Source organism: Plasmodium yoelii (genome assembly GCF_900002385.2).
Source record: "Plasmodium yoelii strain 17X genome assembly, chromosome: 14".
Taxonomy (NCBI): domain Eukaryota; phylum Apicomplexa; class Aconoidasida; order Haemosporida; family Plasmodiidae; genus Plasmodium; species Plasmodium yoelii.
In genome coordinates this window covers 477,245-502,941 of record NC_036186.2, presented here as the reverse complement: position 1 = coordinate 502,941, position 25,697 = coordinate 477,245, and the positions used below count along the sequence as shown (strand labels likewise).

General features: G+C 22.7%; 9 protein-coding genes across 9 annotated transcripts; 3 read left to right on the top strand and 6 right to left on the bottom strand.

Moving 5' to 3' along the window:
* Positions 1–427: 427 nt before the first annotated feature.
* PY17X_1410400 (conserved Plasmodium protein, unknown function) lies at positions 428–3,400 on the bottom strand (the record flags this gene model as incomplete). The annotated part of the gene is made up of 1 exon (XM_022957438.1): positions 428–3,400. The coding sequence occupies one exon, from the start codon at positions 3,398–3,400 to the stop codon at positions 428–430; it is 2,973 nt and encodes a 990-aa protein (XP_022812831.1).
* Positions 3,401–4,546: 1,146 nt separating this feature from the next.
* PY17X_1410300 (ATP synthase F1 subunit delta) lies at positions 4,547–5,317 on the bottom strand (the record flags this gene model as incomplete). Its single annotated transcript, XM_725984.1, has 1 exon — positions 4,547–5,317. The coding sequence occupies one exon, from the start codon at positions 5,315–5,317 to the stop codon at positions 4,547–4,549; it is 771 nt and encodes a 256-aa protein (XP_731077.1).
* A 1,041-nt stretch (positions 5,318–6,358) lies between these two features.
* PY17X_1410200 (conserved Plasmodium protein, unknown function) lies at positions 6,359–6,970 on the bottom strand (the record flags this gene model as incomplete). The annotated part of the gene is made up of 1 exon (XM_725983.1): positions 6,359–6,970. One exon carries the CDS (start codon positions 6,968–6,970, stop codon positions 6,359–6,361), a length of 612 nt encoding a protein of 203 aa, XP_731076.1.
* A 569-nt stretch (positions 6,971–7,539) lies between these two features.
* Positions 7,540–8,640, top strand: PY17X_1410100 (conserved protein, unknown function; the record flags this gene model as incomplete). The annotated part of the gene is made up of 2 exons (XM_022957437.1): positions 7,540–7,621; positions 7,757–8,640. 2 exons carry the CDS (start codon positions 7,540–7,542, stop codon positions 8,638–8,640), a joined length of 966 nt encoding a protein of 321 aa, XP_022812830.1.
* Positions 8,641–9,018: 378 nt separating this feature from the next.
* PY17X_1410000 (vacuolar protein sorting-associated protein 18, putative) lies at positions 9,019–13,440 on the bottom strand (the record flags this gene model as incomplete). The annotated part of the gene is made up of 1 exon (XM_022957435.1): positions 9,019–13,440. One exon carries the CDS (start codon positions 13,438–13,440, stop codon positions 9,019–9,021), a length of 4,422 nt encoding a protein of 1,473 aa, XP_022812829.1.
* A 1,090-nt stretch (positions 13,441–14,530) lies between these two features.
* On the bottom strand, positions 14,531–15,307 carry PY17X_1409900 (cell division protein FtsJ; the record flags this gene model as incomplete). The annotated part of the gene is made up of 1 exon (XM_725980.1): positions 14,531–15,307. One exon carries the CDS (start codon positions 15,305–15,307, stop codon positions 14,531–14,533), a length of 777 nt encoding a protein of 258 aa, XP_731073.1.
* A 1,141-nt stretch (positions 15,308–16,448) lies between these two features.
* Positions 16,449–17,072, top strand: PY17X_1409800 (H/ACA ribonucleoprotein complex subunit 1, putative; the record flags this gene model as incomplete). Its single annotated transcript, XM_725105.1, has 1 exon — positions 16,449–17,072. One exon carries the CDS (start codon positions 16,449–16,451, stop codon positions 17,070–17,072), a length of 624 nt encoding a protein of 207 aa, XP_730198.1.
* Positions 17,073–18,021: 949 nt separating this feature from the next.
* PY17X_1409700 (uncharacterized protein) lies at positions 18,022–21,174 on the bottom strand (the record flags this gene model as incomplete). Its single annotated transcript, XM_725104.1, has 1 exon — positions 18,022–21,174. The coding sequence occupies one exon, from the start codon at positions 21,172–21,174 to the stop codon at positions 18,022–18,024; it is 3,153 nt and encodes a 1,050-aa protein (XP_730197.1).
* A 2,413-nt stretch (positions 21,175–23,587) lies between these two features.
* Positions 23,588–25,627, top strand: PY17X_1409600 (U4/U6-associated RNA splicing factor; the record flags this gene model as incomplete). The annotated part of the gene is made up of 1 exon (XM_725102.1): positions 23,588–25,627. One exon carries the CDS (start codon positions 23,588–23,590, stop codon positions 25,625–25,627), a length of 2,040 nt encoding a protein of 679 aa, XP_730195.1.
* Positions 25,628–25,697: the final 70 nt, after the last annotated feature.

Below are 25,697 nucleotides of genomic sequence, written 5' to 3'. Positions count from 1 at the left end.
TGCACCATTTGGCACTAGGCAATAATTGGTCGTGGTGAATGTATGCTATTAGAAAATATATTTTTTAAAGTTGCAACTTTTTTTCACTGCAATATTTTGAAATACAAAAAAAAAATATATAATGCCACTACTGAAGTTATGAATACAATTATGGACACTATATTAGTAACATGCGAACAAATTACACAAGTGTCATGCAATTATAAAGTAAAACTATAGACAACCAAATTAGAAAAAGCGAAATGGCATATAATGGATAAAACATCGACACGTACGTGCTATAAATCATATATATGGCTAGATAAATTTTGATAAAACAAATGTTAAAAAAAGTGATAAAAAAAGTGATAAAAAAAGTGATAAAAAAAATGATAAAAAAAATGACAAAAAAAATGACAAAAAAAACATACATAAATATATGTGTATACTACTCCCGCACGAATCTGGAAAATATTTGAAAATGTTCGGAATGCTCTTTAAACTCTTTTGGATGGTGTGCGAAAATACTAATCATTGTATTATATTCGTCTTGGGGCGTTGATGTATAAATGCAATGTAGAATAAGTTTAATCTGTAATAATACTTCGTCCCTATTTTTTTCAATGTCTGTATAATTAAAAAAAAAATTTGATAAAAATATGGTTATGTTATTAGGGATATCTGTTTTTATTTGATCGCTTTGAGAATTTGTTAGATTATTTTTTCGAAAAACATTAAATAATAAATGTAATCTATATACTATATCGTAGCTATAGATTTTCATATGATCCTTATTTATTTTAAATAAAATATATATACATTTTAAGGCCTCTATTATAATACTTATATTATTGGATTCGATTAAATAACAAATTATGTTGATATATTTGTGTAATAAAAATGGTACTAGCAGTGGCTGATAATAAAATGAGGCTAATATATTTATGCAAATGGAAGAACATAATGTTTTATTATTTTTTTTTAAGGATAAGGTATTTATTAATTTTTCCAAAGATTCAATTAAATTTATATTTATTTCTTTTTTAATTTTACATTTTATAAATATATATATTTTTATAGCTTCATTTTGAATAGCATTGTCATTATCTTCAGAAATAGCAGCTTCATCTTCACATATGAAAGAAATCAATGCGTCTATTTTTTTACTAATATATTTAATATGTGAATTTTTTTCGATATTTATTTTTGATACGATAATTTTAATTATAGATATACAATTTTTTTGAATATTTTCATTGGGAAAGTTTATCATTTTAAAGCATATAAAAAGTATATCACTAAAAAAATATTCATATTTTTCTGAAAATTCTATATTTTTGGTGAAATGTATAATATTTTCTTCTACCCATTTCATTTCAGCTTCCTTTTCAAATTTGTTTAAATAGGATAAGTTCCAGTCAAAAGAATTTCCATTAAGGATAGGTTCTGTTTCTTTATCTTTTATTTTGGTATCTTTTGTTTTGGCATCTTTTGTTATGGCATCTTTTGTTATGACATCTTTTGTTATGGCATCTTTTGTTTTGGGATTTTTTGTTATGGCATCTTTTGTTTTGGGATTTTTTGTTATGGCATCTTTTGTTGTTTGAATTGGGTCACAAAAAACAACTATCGTATAAATTATCGAGATAATGATTTTTGAAATAGCATTAGAAAACGCATCCACATATTTATAATTCAATGTTTTATGCTCATATGTGTTTTTAAAAAGCATAGAATTATAGACAAAAAAATTATATTTTTTATATAAATATTCATTTAGAATATTTGTAAATTTGTAGCCATTATCATTGTTATAATTAAAAATAAACGAATTGGATAGATGGAAAAAATTTAATTCGTAGGCATCGTCAGAGGATATATATGCCCATGTTGTTAACCATTTTAATTTAGTAATAATATTTTCTGTATTTTTAATTAGTATATCATAATCAGGAAATAAACTTTTTGTGTCTATTATGTTTGTACCTATTTTTTTTTGCGGTGTATTCAAAAATACTTCTTCTATTTTTGGCTCAGAAATATCAGTTTTTTCCCATTTCAAAATATGCATTACTAATTTGTGCATTTTTCGACGTGACAAATTATGTCTTCTTTTAAAAAAGGAAATATAATTATTTAGTAATTTTTTAATCAAATTGTGTTCATTTGTTTGGTCTTTGATGTTATTTATTTTGCCAATCGATAGAGATGTGAAAATGCTTTCCAACAAAAAAAAAAAGAAAAACAATAATGAAGTAGTTTCATTAATAATGTTATAACTTTTAAAATTATCATATACAAAATAATAATCAAATTTATATAATTCATTTTGTAGATTGATTTGAAATATTTTTTGAAAATCTTGATCTACATTTTCTTGTCCTTCGGCTTTCTTAGATACCCACAGAAAAAAATAAGGGGACATAATTTTAAGAAGCAAAAGAAAATTATTTATATTAATATTTTGACTATTATAATTTTGTAAGTATTGATTTTGTTCTAATAAATATATATTTGTATTAAATGGTATATCAATCGTTTTATATAAGATGGATGGTGTGTTTGATTTTTTGTAAATTAACGTAATATTTTTATTTTCATCGACAAATTCAATCCAATCCTTTTCATATTTTTGACTTTGAATGTTTTCTTTCTGTTTGGATAAAAATAATAGCATTTGGTCGCTTGAAATATATTCATTATTTTGATCATCAAGGGATTCAAAAATATCAATAATTTTACACAAGACATAATAGATTTGATTTAATCTTTCTTCTCTTAAACTATGGTTATTTTCTATTGGAATATTATAATATAAATATATTAAATAGCAATTTAAAAATATATAATTGGGTAAGTTAACAAAAAAGTACAGATCCAAAATGTTTTTTTCAAGTTCTCGAAAGGAAGAATGAACATTTTTTTTGGAGTGATATTTTTGATTACCCTCTTTTTCACTACTACTATTATTCCTCGACATGTCATTTCCTTCTGTACGTATTTTTTTATTCAAGTCCTTGAGGATGGATAACACAAAAGTTTGATCATCATAAAAAATCAAAAGTTTAAACGAAAAATTAACAAATATTTCACATATATTTTTACTTCTTTCGTAATATATTTGATTGAAAAAAAGCAGAACCTTATATAAAAGGTAAATATACAATCTTAAATAAAAACCTATTTGTTGATTGTCCTTTTTTATAATTTCATTTTCAAATTCGTTGAGTATATTTTTATTAAATAAGTTTATATTTGTTTTTTCATTATTGCATTTTTCTAATATTTTAGCCATAATAAAAAGGTGATTATGATGTATGCATTTAGCAATATCATCGATTTCGCTTTGATTGGTATCTATATAGTTGTATAGTTCAAAAAAATTTAGATTTTCTAAAAGAAACGTTATGTTTTCTTCCATTTTTATTTTTGTTTATATGTATGGTATTATGAAAGATGGTTGTGATACATAAGTTGGGAGTAACATTCAAAATAGAAGTTTCTCTTGCATATTGAAATGGGTGTATAAAAATGAGCATTTACTATTAGCAAAATAGAACTATTTTATGTTTTCCATTTTTTTGTTTAAAAAATATTTCAATATTCATTATTTAAAACAGCTATTTCCAATAATGAATGCACCAAAGGTATTGTTATTTGTGTTTATCGGATTTGAGACTCTCCACAAAAAAGGGAAAAATTCTATAATAGGAGGTATTATTACGTAATGTATACTAAATTATTCCATTTCGTAAACAATATAAAAAAATTTATAAATTATTAAAAAAACTCTGCATAACATAATAATGAATTTGATGATAATAAACAATTAAGAAAATGTTCGTGGGAAAAAAAACTTAATACTTAAAATGCATTTTGTTTACTCATGTTAATTCAAAGAATAGTATAATTTTATAAAAAAATAAAAATAGATTCCCTTAAAGTTTGTGCTGCTAATATTACTATATTTTTTTGAGTATGAAGTGTGCAAAAAAAAAGAAATAAACAAAGCTTATAGGACGCGAATAATAAGAGTTATAAAAAATGTAAGCATTTTTTGGTACTCCAATTTTGGTCATTTTTGTGTAAAATGTATACTTCGTATTATATATGTATAATACAATTTTCGAAGAAAATGGAGTGTTAGTGATAATTGGATACATTCTAGCTTTTTTTCGTATCGATTAGGATCTATTAAATTTAGAATCATAAGTGTTGTACAATTTTTTAAAGGTGTATGCATTACATATAATGGTTGTTTTTTGTTTTTTCAAAAATATGTATATACATATATAGGCTATCACCACTATAAAGATATACTTTTCTTGAATGCATAAATTAGAGAATATCGAAGTGTGTAGCCAAAAGAAAGCAAATAAAAACAAAATAACAAAAAATTGTAATGTAGAAATATTATTAAAACAAAATAAAAAAAGGAAAAAATTGAGTTAAAGATGTTAATTCACATGTGGTTGGGGAATGTAAACATACATACATTGGTTCAGTGATGTTTTATAAAAAAAAAAAAGGAATATATAAAAACATATATAGATATTAATAAGTGTTCCTATGATAAGGTGCTTCTTATTTTTTCAATCTTTGACTTTGCGGAAAAATCAAAGACTTGGTTCCCAATTTGGAGTACTAATCCTCCTAATATGTTTTTGTCAATTTTATATTCTATCAATGGATTTAATTGTTTTTTAAGTTTGGAAACAATTGAATCGCTAATTTTTTTTTTATAATTATTGTCTATATCTCTAGCAGTATAAACAATGCATTTAATTTCCTTTCGATCTTTCATTAATAACAATTCAAATTCTTGTATAATTTTTGGTAAAAAAGTTAATCTTTTTGAATCAAATAAAGATTCTAAAAAGTTTCCTGTCATGCTATTAAAATTATTATTATTATGTTTTTTACATTCACTTTTTAAAAAATTTAATTTTTCTTTACTATCTATATTTGGTGTGTGTAAAAATGTTTGAAATGTTTTGTCATTTAAAAAATTATTTTTAATAAATAATAAATCTCTTGTTATTTCATTTAATTTATTGCTTTTTTTCCCTACATTATATAAAGCTAAACTATATCTTTTTTCTATATTATCTCCCATCGATAAATAATATTCTTCTCCATCTGTTTTTTTCTCTTCCATAGATTTTGTATTGAAATATTTGATCCCTTCATAGTTGCAAGGCTTATTTTTAATTCCAGGGTTTATACTTTTATTTTTTAATACTGAAAGAAAGGAATAATCGTTTTTTAAAAAATTTTTCCATTTGGCTTGGCTCGGTAAATGAACAAATTGACGAGGAGAAATTATTGCCTTTTTCATCTTAACAAGGGGAGATACTCATAAATATATATTACTAAAAATTAGAAAAATCTTGAATATAATTAAGCAATTTTTGGGGTATTATTTTTTTTAAATGAGAAATATACTTAAAAAAATTTCTAAAAGGGATGTATAAAATTGAATAACATTTTGAAAAAAATGCGCTAACTTTTTGAGAGGAATGGAAAAAGGTTAGTACAAATAGGTGACAATTCGTTGAAATGTGTTGAAAAAAATAATTAATTAAAATAAAAATAAAAAAAAAAAATAAAAATAAAAAACATAAGTATATGTGAAATAATAGTCCTTGTTATGTTAAAATAACGATAAGAATTTTAATTTTTTCTACATTTAGCATATCTAAATATTTATGTGTAATTATATTATGATTGAACAATTTGTTAGGGGAATGTATATTTCGAGTTAATAATTGGGAAAATAATGTTTTACCATTTAATTTAACGAAAAAAAAAAAAAAAATATAATAAAAGAATATTAACATATATACGCACCTTGTATGAAATGCATAATTTAATATCATATGTGTATAATTATTTCGCTATTTTTGCTTGTATTTTCATTTTTTTTTTTGCTTATGGTGTGGCGAACAATAGGTTTGTTTCTATTAGGTCTGTCACGATATTTTTTATTTAAAAAATTCTTATATACATGATAAAAATTGGAAAAAAATTTATGATATGTTAAGTTCAAAAAAGCAAGAAATTATTAAATTTGTGTATTATACAAATATGATATGCATGTAACTACATATTTTTCTTGAATATATTATATCATTTATTTTGTGTGCATTGAAAAAAGAAACTCACACATGCCCATATTTATGAGAAAAATGTGTGGGAAACAAAAACATGTAATAATAAAATACCAAAAAAAAAAAAATATATATATATAGAAAACAAGCTTTCACTTTTAACAGGAAAGTTTATGTTGAAACACAACAAATGGTAATACAAATGTAATTCAAAAGTCTTATAAAAAAATATAAGCATAGGTTTTCTGGAGTATGATACATTTGCAGTTTCAATTTAAAGAAGGGTGATTAGTATTTATAAACATTAACAATTTTCTTATAATTTTTGCATCCTTATAACAATCTGGCATCAATTCAGTTGCACATAAGTAATCAAGAATTTCTTTTTCTGATAAGTTGAGAAAATTATTTAAAATAATAACATCTTCATTAGTTAATTCATTTTTTTCATAATTTATAAATGTAGTTAAAATATATTGTAATTCTATATACCCTAAAGTCGAACTTTTAAAAATTATTCTTTCAATACTTAATTTATCTTCATAAGCTTGTTTAGATATATTATATTTATTATTTTTATAAATACGGGTTTTATTTGTTGGGTATTTTATTATTCTATTTAAAAAAAGTTCCTCCTTTTCTTCACCATTTAAATTCACACTTATCGAGCTGTCTCTATTGCTAAGTGGGTCATTAAGATCTTTGGTTTTATTAAACATTTTGAATAATCGCTTTCTTAAATAAAATTTTTTTTTTATATCTTTAAATTTGGATGGCTTATACAAGCACACTGTGGAAAAAAAACAAGTTGTCAATTTCCTCGCCAAAGGAAAAGGAATAATCCTGGGAAATTGGTCAATTGGCGAGAACCACACCTTCATGTTATTCTTTCATTATTTAAAAGGTTGGATTAAAATTGAAATTTAAACAATATCAATGTAAAATTTAATGACGGGAATAAAATTGTGAAATAGCAGTATATGGTTGAGCTATAAACAATTTCAGCACAATAAAAGTGAGGGAAAATAGTAAAACAAAATAATTTACTATAAAAAATATCCACGTATATATATGGATAAATGGTATTGCCTTAACTATAGTTTTTTATCTCTATAAATTGGTCCCTAAATATCAAAAAAAAAATTAATCTAAACATTTATTAACATAATAAATGACTTTAGAAATATCCATAAAAAAAACGGATACATGGCGATCCTATAGAAAAAAATTACTTACATTTTTGTAAGCTATATTTGTATAAAATTGAAATAAATATATTTTATATTCCTTTTTATTTTTTACAATGATCATATAACATAAATCTGTAAAGTATTTTTTTCCCTAACGAAATATATAATTTGTTATAATTAAATTATAGAAGGAACATTTTTCACATTTCGTTGATATATATATATATATACAAGTACGTATGTGCAACTGTTACTTTTTAATGAATAAATTCGTTAATAGAAGTTTCAAGAATGCAAGATTTATATACACGTCAGCTCCTCGAAGGAATTCAGATGATACAGGTTTGTTGAATTATTTTATACATGGTTTAAAGTTTTGATGGTTAACTAAATTTGACAGTATAGGATATAGCATTATTTGATTGTAGTCGTGGCTTTTGCATATTATTATTTTCTATTTCATTTTTACGTCTTTAGGTCCATTGATAAAAAAGAAGAGACGATTTTTTGACCTGAAATTGTTCAGGCAGCACCTAAGGAGACAAAAAACGGAAGAGATCGAAAAGGAAAAGAGAGAAATATTTAAAAGTTGTGCTAAGGAGGCTCCTGAAAACTGGACTGTTAGAACTTTTTTAGAGAATATAAAAATCGGTGAAAATATTGATGAAATTGAAAACAGTTTTAAAAATTGGGAAGAATTTATAACAACATCACCCAGTGAGTTATATAAAATAGAATGTTTAACAAATGAACAAAGAAGAAAAATATGGAAATATGTAAATAAATTTAATTATGGTTTATATCCTGAAGATAGTTATGATGATTTTGTTAAAAATTTTCAAGCACCTCCATTAGAGAATGAAAATAAAGAATGGACTTCAAAAGACGAAGATGAGCTAATTTATTATTTAAATTATTATGATGTTGATTTTGGAGATCCATGGTTATATATTTCATGGAAAATGAAAAGAACTTTTGATGATATACAAAATAAATATATAGAAATATATTTAAAAGGGAAAAATCAAAAAAGGAAATGTGAAATATGCCTAACGAAATGTACCACGCCATTATTAATGAATAGAAAATTTAAATTGGACCCTCCATTTATTTTTTTTATACCCTCTTCTCTTAATTTTCCTCCCATGACAATTTATGATTATCAAAAGAAAAAGGAATTGATGGATTCTAATAAAAATTGTAATGAATATAATTGGGATGAGGAATTGGACCAAAAAAATAACGGAAAAAATGATTCTCTTTCTGAGATATCTTTGAAAAATGACCCTCTTTACCCCTCTTATGGGTCGTTGATATTTTCGTCAAAGTTTTTGGCTTTTGTTGATCGAACATGTTTTTAATTGGATATAAATATGTTCGTATATGTATACATATATTCATGTTCTTATTAAAGGGAATATATGTTTGTTACAAAGTTGATAGTAAGGAAATTACTATTGTGCTTGTAATAATGTGGAATTGTAAAATTCTTTTACGTTTTTTTTTTTTTTTAACAAATTTTAATTAAAATCACACTTCTCAAAAGATAAAATAATAAATAATGAAATAAAGGCACGAAAACAATGACATAATTAGCGCATTAAAATTAGGAGAAATGCTCAAAATTATTAATTCGGAAAAAATACATAAAATAAGAAAAATTATGAAAAAATATTAAAATGAGGAATATACATTTTTATTTATGGATATAGAAGAATAAAATTAGTGTGTGAAAATGTTTACTCATTTGATATAGCCCAACTATCTGCCAAATCATATTCACTTTGTGAAATGAAGCTTTTTGTGATTGAGTTGATTGAAAAGGATCCACAAATAAAACATTCCTCGGTTAGAATTTCATTAATTTTTGTTTCGTATAAAAGGATATCATGTTCATTTTGACTAGCAATAGCATTTTTATAGTTAGTAAGTATAGAATAGAAGTGAAATAGATTTTCTTTTGATTTGTGATTGATATAAAGGTTTAAAGAACATGCACTATGAAAATAATGATTGCATGAAAATACGTAGAATTTTTTATAATATATATTTTTTTTACAAATATAACATATATCATGTTTATTTAGAATAACGTGTTTTTTTTTTATATCTTTAATATCATTATTTAATAAGTTAATTGTTCTTAAGTTGTCTTTTATTTCTTCTTTTTTTGCTTTAATTTTAATATTATATACATCCAATAATGAACATATATCTGTTTTTAAACATTCTATAAATGTATTTTCATTAATATAAGGTAATATATCATGTAAATTTAATATTGAATGGGAATCTCGGATTAAATTAATTATTTCTTTTAAGTTTTCATTATTTAAATTTTTGGAAATATGCTTTATTATTTTTAAAAATAATTTTTTTTTTTCTTCTTCATCTTCACATATTAATACAGCATTTTTTGCAGCATCATAATCATTTAACTCTAATGATTTATCTACAGCTTCTTCGAAATATTTCATTAATATATATATGTGTGGAATAAAATTATCTTTTTTTTTTTCTTTTAAAAATCGTATAATAAATAAATAATCAAAATGTATAGCCGAATTTTTTAGTCTGTCTAACAAATCTTTAATCTGTTCATCTTTATCATTTTCTATATATAAAATAAGTAAGCAATTTATTATGTGATTATTTTTCCAAATGCATTCAAATGTGTATATATAATTTTCTTTTTTTTCCTCTGCACTTTCTTCTATCAATTTGTTTGAGATATGTTCCAAATATTTTATACATTCATTAGTTCGTTTATCATAGATATCCTGAATATGGTTATGATGCATTTGGTTAGCTAACCCAGAATTTGATGTTATATCTTTAGGGCTATTTTCAGCATTATCGTTAATTTCATTTATGATTTCTTTGCCTTGAGTTATATTTTCATTTTTCTTTTTCTTCTTAAAAAAGTAAGTAACTATAAACATGCAAATAATTATATTAGTATAATCTTCAATTAAATTGTCATAAAAAATTAGCAATTCAACATATTTTTGCGGAGCGTGAAGATAAAGAATAAATGAATGTTCTTGTAAAACTTCTAGTAAGAAATTTTGTGGGAATATTGTTATTATATTAAGAAGTAAATTAAACTTATTATTATTAATATAATAATTTACTATATATGTATAATCGTTACATATATATTTATAAAGTAATAAAAAATTAATACAATTAAAATTTTGGAATATTTCGAGTATTACTTCATTTAGTTGATAAAAACTTTTAAAATGTTTTAATAAAATTATTAAGTATATGCATACTTCTAAACATTTGTAAGAATAAATACTTTTGTACAATTTTTGTTTTATTTTTACATGATCCTTATGGTGGCTAGTATCATTTTTATTTTTATTATTTAAAAGTGTGTATCTCTTTTTGTATCTTTCTATATCACTTACAAGTAAGCTTTTTTGGCATTTTAAAAAATTAAATATTTCCACATTTTTCATTTTATACAACTTTAAAAAAATATAAAAATTTTCACTTTTTGTTAATGATTTTATATTTACTTTTTTCACAATTGAAATATCAAAATTATATTTATTTTCTTGTCTTTCTTCTTTATTAACAAGTGTTTCAAAAAAGAGGAGAAAAGAATTTTTATTATTTTTGTAAATATGTGACTTTTCCCGAAGTGCATCAATCTGTTTAGTAGCATTGCTCTTATTTACTGTTTTATCAACCTCTTTGATATATGACAAAGCGTTTGCCTTATTTTTAGATTCTACTATATCATCAGATATATTGCCAATCGAACTTTGTGGTAATTGATTTTGTTTATTATTTATTTGATCGTGTTCAATTTTACTATTTTTTTTCTCGTAATTATCATTTTCAATATCACATCTTTTGTTATTATTTATTTTTGCCAATTTTTTTATTGTACTATTTGATGTGTTTGTATCGTCACTTAATAAATTTTCTGAATCGCTTGCCCATTCTTCTAACCAAGTTGTCCATCCTTCTTCTTCAGTAGAAGAGAGTTGTATCGAATTTGTTAATTCGTTGTTGTGTTTTTCATAAGTGTCGCTAGTATATTCTTCCGATATATCATCTTCATCAGGATTGGTGCCATTTTCGATACTTTGGATTGACTTTTTAGCGGAATATGTAATCGAAACGGTTCTATATAAATAATAATATAAATATATTGAGTAAACATATAAATGAATAAGCCATATAAAAAGAGATACTCGGATTATATTATTATAACAATGTATATTATTATATAAAAAATTTGCTATAACAAAATATTGTTTTTTATGTAAAAATGATATTAGCATATCTTCTGTACTGATATTTGTATATTTATATTGATCTATATCATATTTATTATTTCGTATTAAATATTTTTTCATTTTAATTTGATCATTATGATTATTCGTTTCGAACATTTTTTGAATATATTTTTTTTTTTTTAAATAAAACATATCATTTTTATTTTTATTTATTAATATTTTAAAAATATGTTTAGATGTACATATCCATATTTGATTGTCTAATTTGTCTTTCATAATTTTTATTGCATGTCCATAAGTTTCGGTTGATAATATTTGTTCATATACTTTTTTAAAATTTACATTATTAATGATTATTAATTTTTCTTCTAAAAGAATAAAAATATATAAATCATTTACACACATATCTACAATAACAGAAATGTTATTATTATAGTTACTATAGTTATTTGCAAATTCGTTATTTGATGTATTTGGTTCATTATTTTCTTCATCTTTCCCATTTTCATTAATATCATCCTTTTCATTATCCTTACTATTTTCATTCGAGTTGTAACATATTCTATTAGGTTTACTATTATAAATAGATTCATAAAAAGATTTAACAAAGGCAAAGCTTTTTAAATTTTCATTTGTATATATACCTATATCTAAGAAATTTACTATAACATAATTATTATTTAGATAAAATTTTAAGTTTAATATATTTTCAGTAATATTACTGCAATCATCGTCATGTGTATAATCATCTATATCTTCACTGTCTTCATTTATATTACCAAATTGTGTATATTTATGATCATGATAATTATTTCGTTGTATTTTTTTTTTATTTTGTATAATTTCTTGTGTTTTTTTTCCACCTTTTTTTATAATTTGGTCATTTTCACTATCTTCAGTTAGAGATACAATATTAATATCGCCATCCGAACCACTTGATACTGTAGAATGGGAGATACTATTATCTGTATCGTAAAAATCTGTTGCGGTTTTATTTTTAATGTGCTTATTATGTTTTATATTATATTTAACATTTTTTTTTTTTTTATAATTATTAATTTTGCTAATAAATACACATGACCCATTAACCCAAAATAAATAATTTTTATTCCGAATTTTTTCGATTTTTAAAATAGAGATCAATGAATCTACAGAACATTCATAAACTTTTGTTTCGTCTACTAAATTGTTTGATGTGATATTTTTGATAGGTGTTTTAATGTTGTTCGTATTTGTTTCAAGTTTTTCTGAATTATTATTGTTGTCATTGTTATTATTTTTACAATTTTTAATTGTGTAACTAATTTCATGTAAACTATTACATGTAGTAAAGTAAATAATTCTTAACAATTCATTATTATTTTTGGAATTATGTAAATTTATATCTATCATATTAATATCTAATATTACTAACTTATTATTTGAATATATAACTTGGTGGTCTTTATAATTTTTTGTTTTATTATTTATGGACATTTCAATAATTTCACCATCTTTGGTTGCTATTAAAAATGAATTTGCATTTTTTATATCAGAATAATCATTAAAACATAAACTTGAAATATTATATTTTTTTAATTTAGATAGATTTTGCACAATGTTATTTTCAAAATGAATATAAACATATTCCTTATTTGCTAAACATATAAACCCATGATAGCAGTTATTATCAAAAAATATAGATCTTATTTCTGCTTTATTATTTGATGTTTTTTTACTGTAAAAGTCAATGTAAGATAACTCATTTTCTTCGACATAATATTTTATTAGTGTATTATTACAAAAAACGATATGTATGCATTTGTTGTTAATGCTAAAATGAGTTATTCTATTTTTCAAAAGATTTATGTCCCCATTTTTAATCTTGAATAACTTCAAGACAAATTGTTTATCCTGCTTGTTCATTTTTACTTTTTTCCACTTTACCAATCTTCCCTATTTACTACCTCCGTTTATTTTCTTTTTGGATATATGATAATATATAATAACTACATTAAGAGAGAAGTTCAGAAAAGATGAAAACACGATTTGAGCGTGTTGAATAATTATTTAGTAATTTTTATTTATTTTAATGCAAAAGAAAATAAAAAAATAATATGGTCTTTGCCCTTAAAAAACGATATAGTATTTTATACTACATTTTCTAAACTGGTAAATATTTATTTTTTTTTTAACTAGCTAGCTCCAAAAAAAATATAAAAATGTTTTTTTATCATGCATATATTTTACATAGGTATTTTATGCATTTTATAATTATGTATAATAAATAGCTTCGATTTCTATAAATTGAAACAAACCTGCATCCGTTTTGGTATTTATTTATATAACACAGGAGTCATTAACATTAAGTTGTTATTTAATTAAAAAAGCTTGGATTGTAAAAATAAATATTTTAATTTTTAAAAAATATTTACAAAACTTTTTGATGTATATATTTTTCTCGTTTTTTTTTTAAAATTAAAAATAACAAAATATAAGATATGTGTTACTTGATATTTGGGGGTAGGAACAAATTTGAATAATATATATGTAAAATATGTGGATAATTTAAAATTATATTGAATTTTATTTTATAGAATATTATTAAAGTTGTTTTTATATCATAGCTGAAAAAAACATGTTTATTTGTGCAAACGAAAAATTCATTACTAAGAATCGTATATATATTTGCATTAAGTTAATAATACACATATGCATGATATATAGCAAAAAAAAAGGAAAAACAAATTAAAATTACATTAGACAATAAATATATTTTTATGTTAAAAAAAAATACGAAATAAGTATTATTTAATTATGGAATATGAATGAATGTGTATATGCTGATTGGAAAAGGGGAAAACAATAAGCGCACATACATATATATATGAATTGAGAGGAAGTGGTTTCTTCCTATAATTTATGTTTAACAAAAAAATAATATATAATTTCAAAAATGTTTATAAAAATATAAATATTTTTTCATATATTAATTTAGAAAGATTTTCTGCATATTTTAGTAGTATCCTTCTTTGGAGGAAAATGCACCTTTAATTTGTATATCCTCATTTATTTTTTTTCTTCCTGTAAAATTTCTACAAACTAAGTATATTTCACGTGATTCACTTCGAGAGGCTTTTGGCTTGGCAGTATTGACATACTGAAATATTGTTTTTAAATATGTTTTAAGATTATCTGTTTGGCTACCTAAATACATTTTAACAATATAAACACCCCCTATATTTATATATTGTTCCATAAAATTTGTTATAGATAATGTGAGTTCACAAGAATTTAAATGATCATCAATTTTGTTACCAATACATGCAACAGCTGCATCACTTAATATAATATCAATTTTTTTATCTTTTAATACTTCTTTTAATTGATCATCTACATTATCTTTTCCAATTTCTGCTTTTATAAAATGGACATTTGGTAATGGGTCCATAATTTTTTTATCAATTGCAATAATTTCATTTGTATAATTTTTTGTTCTTTCTAAAATAACTTGACACCAACTACCAGGATATGAACCAATATCTAAAATGGTTTTATTTTTTTTTAAGAAAAGGTATTTATTATCTAGTTCTATTAATTTAAATGCGGCTCTACTTCGATAATTTTCATTTTTTGCTTTTAACACGTATCGATCTGTTATTTGTCTTTGAATCCATTTACTTGAATGACTACTTTTTTTATTATATATTTTTGGCAATGCTTCTTTATATAGCCTTATGTAGGTACTTTGGAACATAAAATTTTTCTTCAGGCACAAGTTTGGCAAAATCATCTTTTTTCTCCTAAGTATTTTATTTTCATCGTAGTTATATATGTATACATATACATGCATATATACATATATAGTTTGTATGCAACATATTTTATGTTCTTTTATGTATTTTTAGCATAAATGAACTTTCCCAATGTTTCTGCTTAGAAAATTAAGTAATTCTATAAGTTTTTAAATAGTTATAGGCCATCTTATATTTTTTACCTTAAAAATTTGTTTATATGTTCGTATTATTTATATTTTGTATATTTTCTAAATCTTTCGACGAAATGTTGCACATGGATTTGTAAGTTTTTTAGGCAATAATTTCTGAACCAAAAAAATATATATATGCATAATAATAATAATAATAAAATAATGAAAATTTACTTTGAATTTTTTTCCAAAAAAATAATAAACCTTTTTGCATATATATATATACACCTTGTCAATAATATGCAGGGTTAAAAGCGAAAAAAAATTGTAATTTTTATATTATGATTTAAAAAAAATATATGCAAAAAAATTGATAAATATTTTTATAAAATTAATGGGGGAGTTAATAAATATATAGAAAATTAAATGACAAAGAAATAAAGATAAGCATTTCTATTGTTGAATTGGTTATTGTTATTATTTATATTAGCTTAATAAAAACAAATAACCTCTAGATTAAATTTTAAAAATATAATATAAAATATAATTTAATTAAATAATGTCAAAGAGAGAAAAATAAAACTCGTACATAACTCATAAAAAATCGTATATAATTTATATTATTTCCATTTTCCATTTATTTTATATATTTTGTGGCATTCGCCTTTATATGGATATTTATATAATACATATTAATAATAATTTTATACATATACAATTAGTATACAATAATTCCGATGGGTATTAATTGAGTATATACCAAATAAGCATAGACAAAAAAAGAGAGTTTTGTAATAGTATATGAAACAAAAAGAAATTTAATAAAAATTTGTAAAACGGATTTGTTTAGTATCAAGAATAGTAAAACAAGCCATACTTGTATACGTTGCATATAATTTTATATATTGTATGTGTGGTGATTGTGCATCTATAAATTCAGAATTGGTTATAATTGTAAGTCAATAAAATATCCCGACAAACTATATAGATTATAATTTAAGATACAATGGGTCAGTTTAAGCATCATAAAAAAAACTTTAAAAAAAATTACGATAATGATTTTAAAATGGGCAAAATAATTTTGGGAGGGACATATTATAAATCTTGTGAAAATGATTTAGTAATAAAAAATGCGTTAGAAAATTTAGTCCCTTATTTTAATGGTAGAATATTTTTAGAAAATAAAGAAGAAATAGGAAAGGTTGAAGAAGTTCTAGGGCCAATTAATGAATTTTATTTTTCAGTTAAATTAAAAGAAGGAATACTAGCAAAATCTTTTTCAAGTGATACTAAATTTTATATTGATGAATCTCAAACTTTACCTTTAAGTAGATTTTTGCCACAAGATAAAAGTGCAGAAAAGAAAAACCCAAAGAAGAAAAAGACAAATAGGGATAAGAAAAAAAACGGCAATAATAATGTCAATACAAATTTTAATAAGCAAAATAAATTTGGATCAGGAGGAAAAAATAGAAATGATCGAAATGACCGAAATAATTGGAATAACTCAGGAGGTAATAAATTTGGAGGTAATAATTTTGGCGGTGGAAATCGCAATAAAGGCAATAACAATTTCAAGAACAGATCGAATAGTGGTCGTAAATTTGGAAATCAACGGGGTAGATTTTGAAAAGAATTTCTACGTATATACGTATCTTTTATTTTATTATATATTATTTGATTTTTACTGTTTTTTATGTTTACACATATATATTTATTCATTTTTTTATTAATTTCGTATTATGAATGTATTACCTTATTTGGGGGGACAATGAAAATATACCTGTGCAACTATACGCATAATATATATATATATATATATATATATATATATTTATGGATGTCCCTTTTTTATTTGTTTTTTGTCGAAATTTTAAAAAATTAAGCTTAAAATGGGTAAATTTTTTTTTTCTCTCTTCTATATATATGAGTATACAAAGGTTTACTTTTTATTTATTTTTTAATGAATAAAAGTAAGTGCGAATTTGTCATTCGTTATTTATATCTATTATCATTATTTATTTTATTTTTTTTAACTTTTTAAATTTTATCATTATTATTTTATGTATTTTTTTGGGCACACTTAAAAAATATAATGAGAAATTATAATTAAGTTCAGTTTAATTTATTCACTTAATTGTCTTTCAAATTAAAAGGCAATGTGATGTTTTTTATTTTTTGTAGTACACCCTTTTTATTTATTTTATTACATGATTTGGGGTTTCCTTTTGAGATTAAAATGGGATAAGTGTGTGTATTCACACCTTTTTTATTATTTATATTTTGGCATTTTATGTTTTTTTTCATCAAACGAGTTTATGATAAAGAAAATATGTATTGACAAATATATATGCATGTAAAAGCAAATAAACAAATATAAAAAATTATTATGTTTTTTTTTTATTACATAAAATAAATCGAGTTACGAAAATAAGTTTATGCCTCTTGCGGTATAAAAATGCCATATGAAAAAATATTTCATAAACAAGAAAACGTGTGATTTTTCTCAATACATGAGTATATATTAAAATGGGGAATAATATATACAACATATTTAGCATTAAATATAAAATTTGGGTTTAATCAGCTTTTATATTATCACACAAATCCTTTGAAGGTAATTTTTCATTTTCTGTTAAAACGTTCTCGTTTGGATTTGAAGTTTTATTTCCCTGAAAAATGTTTTCTATTGGAACAAATATATTACTTTCATATCCTTTATTTTTTATAAGTTTTTTTTTTAAGACCCCTTCTTTCATTAATCTGTTCATTAAAGGCTTAGATAATAAAGGATATATTCCAAGTCCTTTTGTAATTATTTCTTTATTTACATATTTTGTTTTTTGGCATAAGCTATAAACATCATCGTACAATTTTTGAATGTCATTGTTAATTTCAGCAGCTTCTTCCAATTCGTTATTTTCTGCAATTTTAGTGATTTCATTTGTATTGTCATTTTTCGTCGAGAATTTGTTCATATTATTGGTGGGTAAATAGGATGGGTTGTCATTATTAGGCGGATTAGTTACATGTTTACTACTGTCATAAACATTCGAATTAGGATATTTAGTTTTGTCTATATCCTTACCCTGTGTTTCTAAATTTTTTGTATCACTTTCTTTCGAAATATTAAAGATGTTAGTTTGTTCATTTGAAGATTTATCAATATAATTTTTATCATTTTTTGTAGAATATATATTGAGTTTCGGTTTGTCCAACATTATCGAAGTGTTATGAGCGTCAATGCCATTTTGCAAGTGCTCATCATCATTTTGATAATTTAAATCCTTATTTTTTTGTATGCTTGCGTTTTTATCTTTAATAACAAAATTATAAGAATTATCTTCATTTTTTTGAATTATATTTTCGTTAACAAGATTGTTTAATACATTATCAATATCATTAGTGGATGCTGTAGGTATTTTTTTTTTAATCCTTGATATATCTAATATTTTATATCGAGTAATATAAATTTTGATTCTAGCTAATAATTTGTTCTTTTTGCTTATTGTAATATGTTCATTTATAATTCGTTGTCTTTCTTTATCTATTCTTCTATTTCGTGTTCTTTCTTTTGTATTTATTTGAGATTTTGGTGACGAATTTTGATTATATTCCCTTGAAAAATTATATCTGTTACTTCTGGTATTCATTTGGATATCATTTTCTTCGCGTTTTGCTTCCTTTTCTTGCAATAATTTGTCTGTGGTATTTTTGATTGGAGATGATTGTAAGTTTGTTTCATTTATTATATAATTATTTTGAGATTTTTTACGGGATTTCAAAGGGAAAGTGGTATTTACATGTGTGTTAGTAGGAGGAGAATTTGATGAAATTGCTTGATTATGATTATTTTTTTTGATATGTTTATTTTTTTTAATTTCATAACCTTGATTATCATCAGATATACGATTTTTATTTTTTTTATTTTTATAATTTTCTATTTCTCGTTTTTCAACTTGTACACAATCATCTTCATTATCATCATCATTATCATTTTCATTTATATTATTTTGAGATATAATTTTTCCTAATTTTACACAACATTCATTGCTTTCAGAATTGCTACTATATTCTGGATAATTATTTGATTTTAATATTCTGGCAAGAGAAAGATTTTTTGTCTTTCTTTTTCTGCTAATGATCGAATCATTAGGATTAGTGTTATTTAATATAGATCCTGCTAATAGTTTATTTCTATTTGATTTTCTGATTCTTGTAACAAGTTCGTTTCTTTTTATTTTATTTAATTGACGTTTTTGCCTATTTGTCATATATTCATTATTTTGGGTAAAATATTGTTCCATTTTTGGGGTGTGAGCATAATGTTTACTGTGTTTGTTTTTATAACTCCTATGATCTAAATGGTTTTGTTCGAGTGTTTTATTATTTTCATCATCATCAGTAATTATATAATCATTTTTATCATCATTACGTTTATGTTTTTTTAAATAATTTTTTAAATATTCATATTGTTCTTCATCATGAAATAGTGAGCAACATTTACTTTGTTCAGATTCATACCCATGATTTTTATGTATATTAGTATAGTTTCCATGATATTTATTTATACGATTGTTATAATATTTACTGTAAGTACTATTACAGTATTTATGATGATAGTTATGAGCTGTATCATCAGTATATCCTTTATTTATATTCCTATTATAATTGTTAGATAAATGTGTGTCTAAATTTTTTGTGTAGTTATTGGCATGATTATCGATAGAATTATTTTGACTATATTCATTGTACATATCTTTTACATTTGTATTTGATTCCATTTGATTAGAATTGTTATCATAATCATATAGACTATTTTCTTGGGTTGAATTATTGCAAGTTGAATTAACAATAATAGATAAAAAATGATGACCTGTATCAATTTTTCCAACAAAATTTTCTTTAGGCATGCTCATAAATTTTAATAAATCTCTATTCCCTGGATTTCTGAAATAAGGAGGTTGATAATTATATGGAACAATTTCATCATAATATAGTAGTTTCATAGATAAATATGTTTTTTCAGGTAAAGGGCTTAATGTTTGTGTTAATAAAACTAACGATCGTAATAATTCATATGTTTTTTCTTTTGCATTTTTTTTTAATAATAAAGATGGTTCTTTTTTTTGTTTCGCTCCATTTTTATTTAGTAGCCTATCTTTTATATTTTGTAATCGATTCAAATTGTAATTTTTTCGTCTTTCTTCCATAATTTCATTATATTCCATTGCACCGTTATCATTATTATTATTATTATTATTATTAGCAGTAGTAGTCGCATTATTTCCGAGGTTATTTTGATCATTATTTTGATCGTTATTTGGGTCGTTATTTTGGTCGTTATTTCCTGACGTTTCTAATGTTATGTCTATTCCTCCCCCTTTTGCTGTGTTATAAGAAAAACTAAATTTATAGCACTCAAGGGTATTATCATATATATCGTTTATATCAAGAATTAATATACGAAGATATTCTTTTTCTATTGCATCAAAAACCCCTTTTTCTAGCCAATTTATTATCATGTGTGATTCTGAATTAATTGGTAATAGCCTTTTTAATTTTAACTCTTGTATACAAACTTCTTCATAAGCTCTTTCTTCAAATAAATTGCGTAAATATGTAACCAAACTTATTCCCAGTTTAATTATATTTTTCATCATATTTACAGAGTCCTGCTTTGTTAAGGCCTCTACATTGGTATGTGTTCTTACAGACATTCGAGAAATCATTTTCGCAACAATAATAAAGAAAAATAAAACAGTAAAAACGAGTTATAAAGCGTATAAAGGAAAATACCGAAATATTAAAGTATTTACATGCAAAGGATAGAACAAATTTATATATTTTTTCTATGTTTTTTGTATTATTATATTACAAAAAATGGTATAAAGTATTTACTAAGTTGATATTAGACCATTTTTTAGTTCATTTTTCATTCATAGTAATTGATTTAAATTAAATTTTTATTCCATTCTTTTGTTTAAAGTGGAATTAAAATATACGTTAAGAAAATAAATATTGAAATGACAATAAAAAGACACAAAAAATGTCTATATAACAATATGTTGCAACAATAGGTACAACTAATAAAATGCGCATATAGATAAATATCTACATATGCGTAGTATCATAAAAAAAATATTTCTTAAAATAAACAATTATTGTGTGACAAAAATTTTATTTGTAAAAGCATTAAACAAAAATAATAAACAATATATTTGTAAAACAAATGCTTAATTATTTTATTATTTTGTATATATAGCATACATAAGTATTGCTTTTTTTTCAAATTTTTATAGCATATAAAACAATATTTCATATATTAACAAAAATACCAAGATAATTATACAGTGAATTAAGCATTTTCATAACAATGGAGAATTCAATATAATTGACATTTATTCGATATGGATGGATCTCTATATATACACTAGTATTTATCTATATCGGTCATATATATAATCTGTATATAGGCATGTGTGCAATATACACCCATTATATAATTTAATATATGCATATTATGCAATATATATAGGAATAATGTGAAATAAAAAAAAATAATTTATTTTATAAAAAAAAAATATGAACAATATTAAGTATAAAATATTTAATAAAACAAAAAATATAAATATATTATTATGACAATTTCAAAAGACATAAAAGAATAGATATATGTATATATAATATAATGACAATATTAAGAAATTAATATGTATTGAAAAAAATAGTGGAATTTTAATCATATAACAAAGTATAAAACGAATGTAAAAATAAAATAAAGTCGATATGTGATATAGAATAATCATAAAAAAATGGTTGGAAAAACAAAATAAGGGCGATATATCAATAGAACATTATTGAAGTGGGAATTAATTTGTTAGTAAAACAATACATTACAAATAATGATAATTAAGATAAAAATACAAAATAAATATTATCGATAAATATATAGAAATATAAAAAGTATCAAAAAAAGAAAAAAAAAAAATATATTATAAAGCTTTAACTTTAATCGATATAATCGTTCATAATATAAAACAATATGTACATCTAAAAATATGCATAAATATTATATAAATAAACGATTACGTAAGGCTAAAAAAACTATTTATAACGAAATATCCAATACTTAATGAATATTTTCCAATAAAATTGTTTCATTTTTTTTTAATTTTCGTAGTATATTTTTGTACTTAGCTTCTAAAGCTCTCCACCAACCCTAGGCATAACAAAAAAAAAAAAAAAAATAATAAATAATAATAAAAAATAAATATTAATAATATACATAAAATAATTAAAAATATATAAACCAAAAGTAAATAATAATATAAAACAATAAAAATTTTGGTAAATATATTTTTTAAAATCTAATCATCTAAAAAAATAGTATTTTTATCAATTTTTTTGTTCCAAAATAAAATTATATGTATTGCATATATAACTTAAACGATAATAGTTTTATTTGAAATAATTAAAATAGTAGATAACCTTAATATATTCATAATATCATTTCAAATAAAAAATTGAAAAATGTTTTATTTTTGTTATGGTATGATGGCACGCTAAAACTTCGAGATTATATATATATAGAGAAAGTGCTATATGGAAAGTCTATATTTTATTATTTAGTTTTTCGAAGTAGATAAAATAAGTTGAGATGAATTGTTGTAACATATATGTATTTTTTTTAAGTTTGATGAATAAACCTGAAAATACATGGTATAAATAAGTGTGCATAAATATATATGTGCATATAATTAAATTATATATATTCATATAAATTTTCTTAAATACGTTTTATGTATGGATATATATAATTTGTGATACCTTGAAAATGGTTTATTTTTCCTATGATATAATATGATAGTTTTTTTTTTTTTTTTTTTTTTTTTTAAGTTGGTAAATTTTTTTCTTCAGTAAATAAAATATATAATAAAAATATTTATGAGACTGAAGATGTGCTATTTTTAGGTTTTCTTCAACCTAATGTAGATAGCTATATATTTTTTCAACATTTTTTTTTTTATCATATGCCTTTAGTTTAATGATATATACATAAACTTATAGCTTTATATTTGCTATATTTTTACATTTTTTATTATAATTATATGAATTTTCTTGATTTTTATTATATATTGAAGTATGAATGAAAATCAAAAGAAAAGAAAATCTAGGTGGGGAGAAGCACAAAAGAAAGATGATACAGAAAAAAATGAAACGGATAATCAACCAGTTAACATTTTAGAGAATTTAGCTTTAAATTCTAAAACCCCACTAATTAATAGCGTAGGGAATAGTAGTAACATATCCGCCCAAGGATTACCAAATCCTATTTTAAATTTACCAATATTATCATCAGCAATTCATTTAAATATATTAAAAGCTACTGAATCTGCGAAACTCGCTATTGAAAAAGCAAAAAGAGCAAATAGACTTAAAGATGATATAAAAAATAATATAAATAAAATAAAATATATACCGAAAGCATTAAAATTTGATGATCAAGGAAGAGAAATTGATGATGCAGGTAACGTAATAAATATAAAACCAATACCATATTCAACTTTAAAAGTGAATATAAATAAATTAAATGAAAATAATATTTTAAAAAAAAAAGAAATTTTAAATGATGGTGATGAAATAATTGAAGATTCAAAATGGTTTGATCCTCGAATAAAAAATAATAAAAAAAATGATAATGTGATGAACAAAAAAAAGAATGCTTTAAATTTTATAGTTCCGGGTTCATATATTAAACAACAAGCAACCGCAAGAAAATTTTATAACAGTAAATCAAATATAAATAATGATATTAAAAAAATGTTTGAAGAAAAAAAAAAAAAAGGACAATCTTTTGAAGAGCTATCATTAAACTTTTTAAGAAATGATATAAATATAAACCCCAACTTAATAGACATAAATAATATTAATAATGTAGCAAAACAAAAGGAATGGTCTGAATCTGATAAATATGATATTGATGAAAAATGGGATACTGTAATATTTAAAAAGGTCGAGAATATGGAAAATTTAGACGAATATATTAGCGAGCAAATAACTAATTGGAATAATAAAAATATTAATGACGAAAAAGAAAATATACATAATGACAGCGAAAATAACGAAGCAAATGAAAATGTATTTGAGAGAAAAACTCTATATGAAGTTAATAAAAAGCTAGGAAAATGTGAAAATAGCAAAATACTTGTTTTAGGAAACTCTGAATTAATAATTAATAATACTTTATACAAGATAAATTTGAAAAGAATAACAAAATATATAGAACATCCAGTTCCTTTAAATGAGGAAAAAACAGATGAAACAATAAATACGCCTCATATGTTTTTAACGCCCCTAGAAAGAAAAAAATTAAGAAAAAGAAAAAGACAAGAAAAAGAAAGAGAAAAACAAGATAAAATAAGAATTGGGTTAATTCCCCCACCTCCTCCTAAAATGAAATTATCAAATTTGATGAGGGTTTTAGGAAATAGTGCAGTTGCACAACCATCAAGAATTGAACTACAAGTAAGAGAACAGATGAAAGAAAGAGAGTTAAGACATTTTGAACAAAATCAAGAAAGAAAATTAAAACCAGAAGAAAAAAGCAAAAAAAAAATCAATAAATGGAAATCAAATCCAGATGAAGAAAATGAAGTTTTAGTTATATATATAACAAAAGTAAATAATAAAAAACATATTTTTAAGATTAATATAAATGCTCAACAACTACATTTAACAGGCGTGTTTGTAATGACTGTTCTTTATAATTTTATAATTGTAGAAGGAAAACATATATCAATAGAAAGATATAAACGTTTAATCTTCAGGAGAATTAAATGGGATGAAGATGAAATGGAGGGCGACGAGGATGAAGAGGGAGGTGATGATATGGGTAATGGCAATAACGATGAAAGCCGAAATAAAAATAAAACGATCTATGAATTTGATAATAATGATACAAATTTCAAAAATAATGATGATACAGATTTTAGCATGATAAATAAAGAAAGGGGAGTTAATTGTAGTTTAATTTGGAGTGGTACTACTAAAAAAAAAAATTTTTTAAATTGGAAAATTCTTGTGGCTAAAACTGAGATGGAAGTCACAGAATATTTAGAGCAACACAATGCCATGCATTATTTTCACATTATTAAAAAACATCACAATGTATTGGAAATATAGACATGAAGAAAGCAAGCCAACTGTGTGAAGCCGAGATGTGCTTGTTTTCGCTCTTTTGTCACACATAATT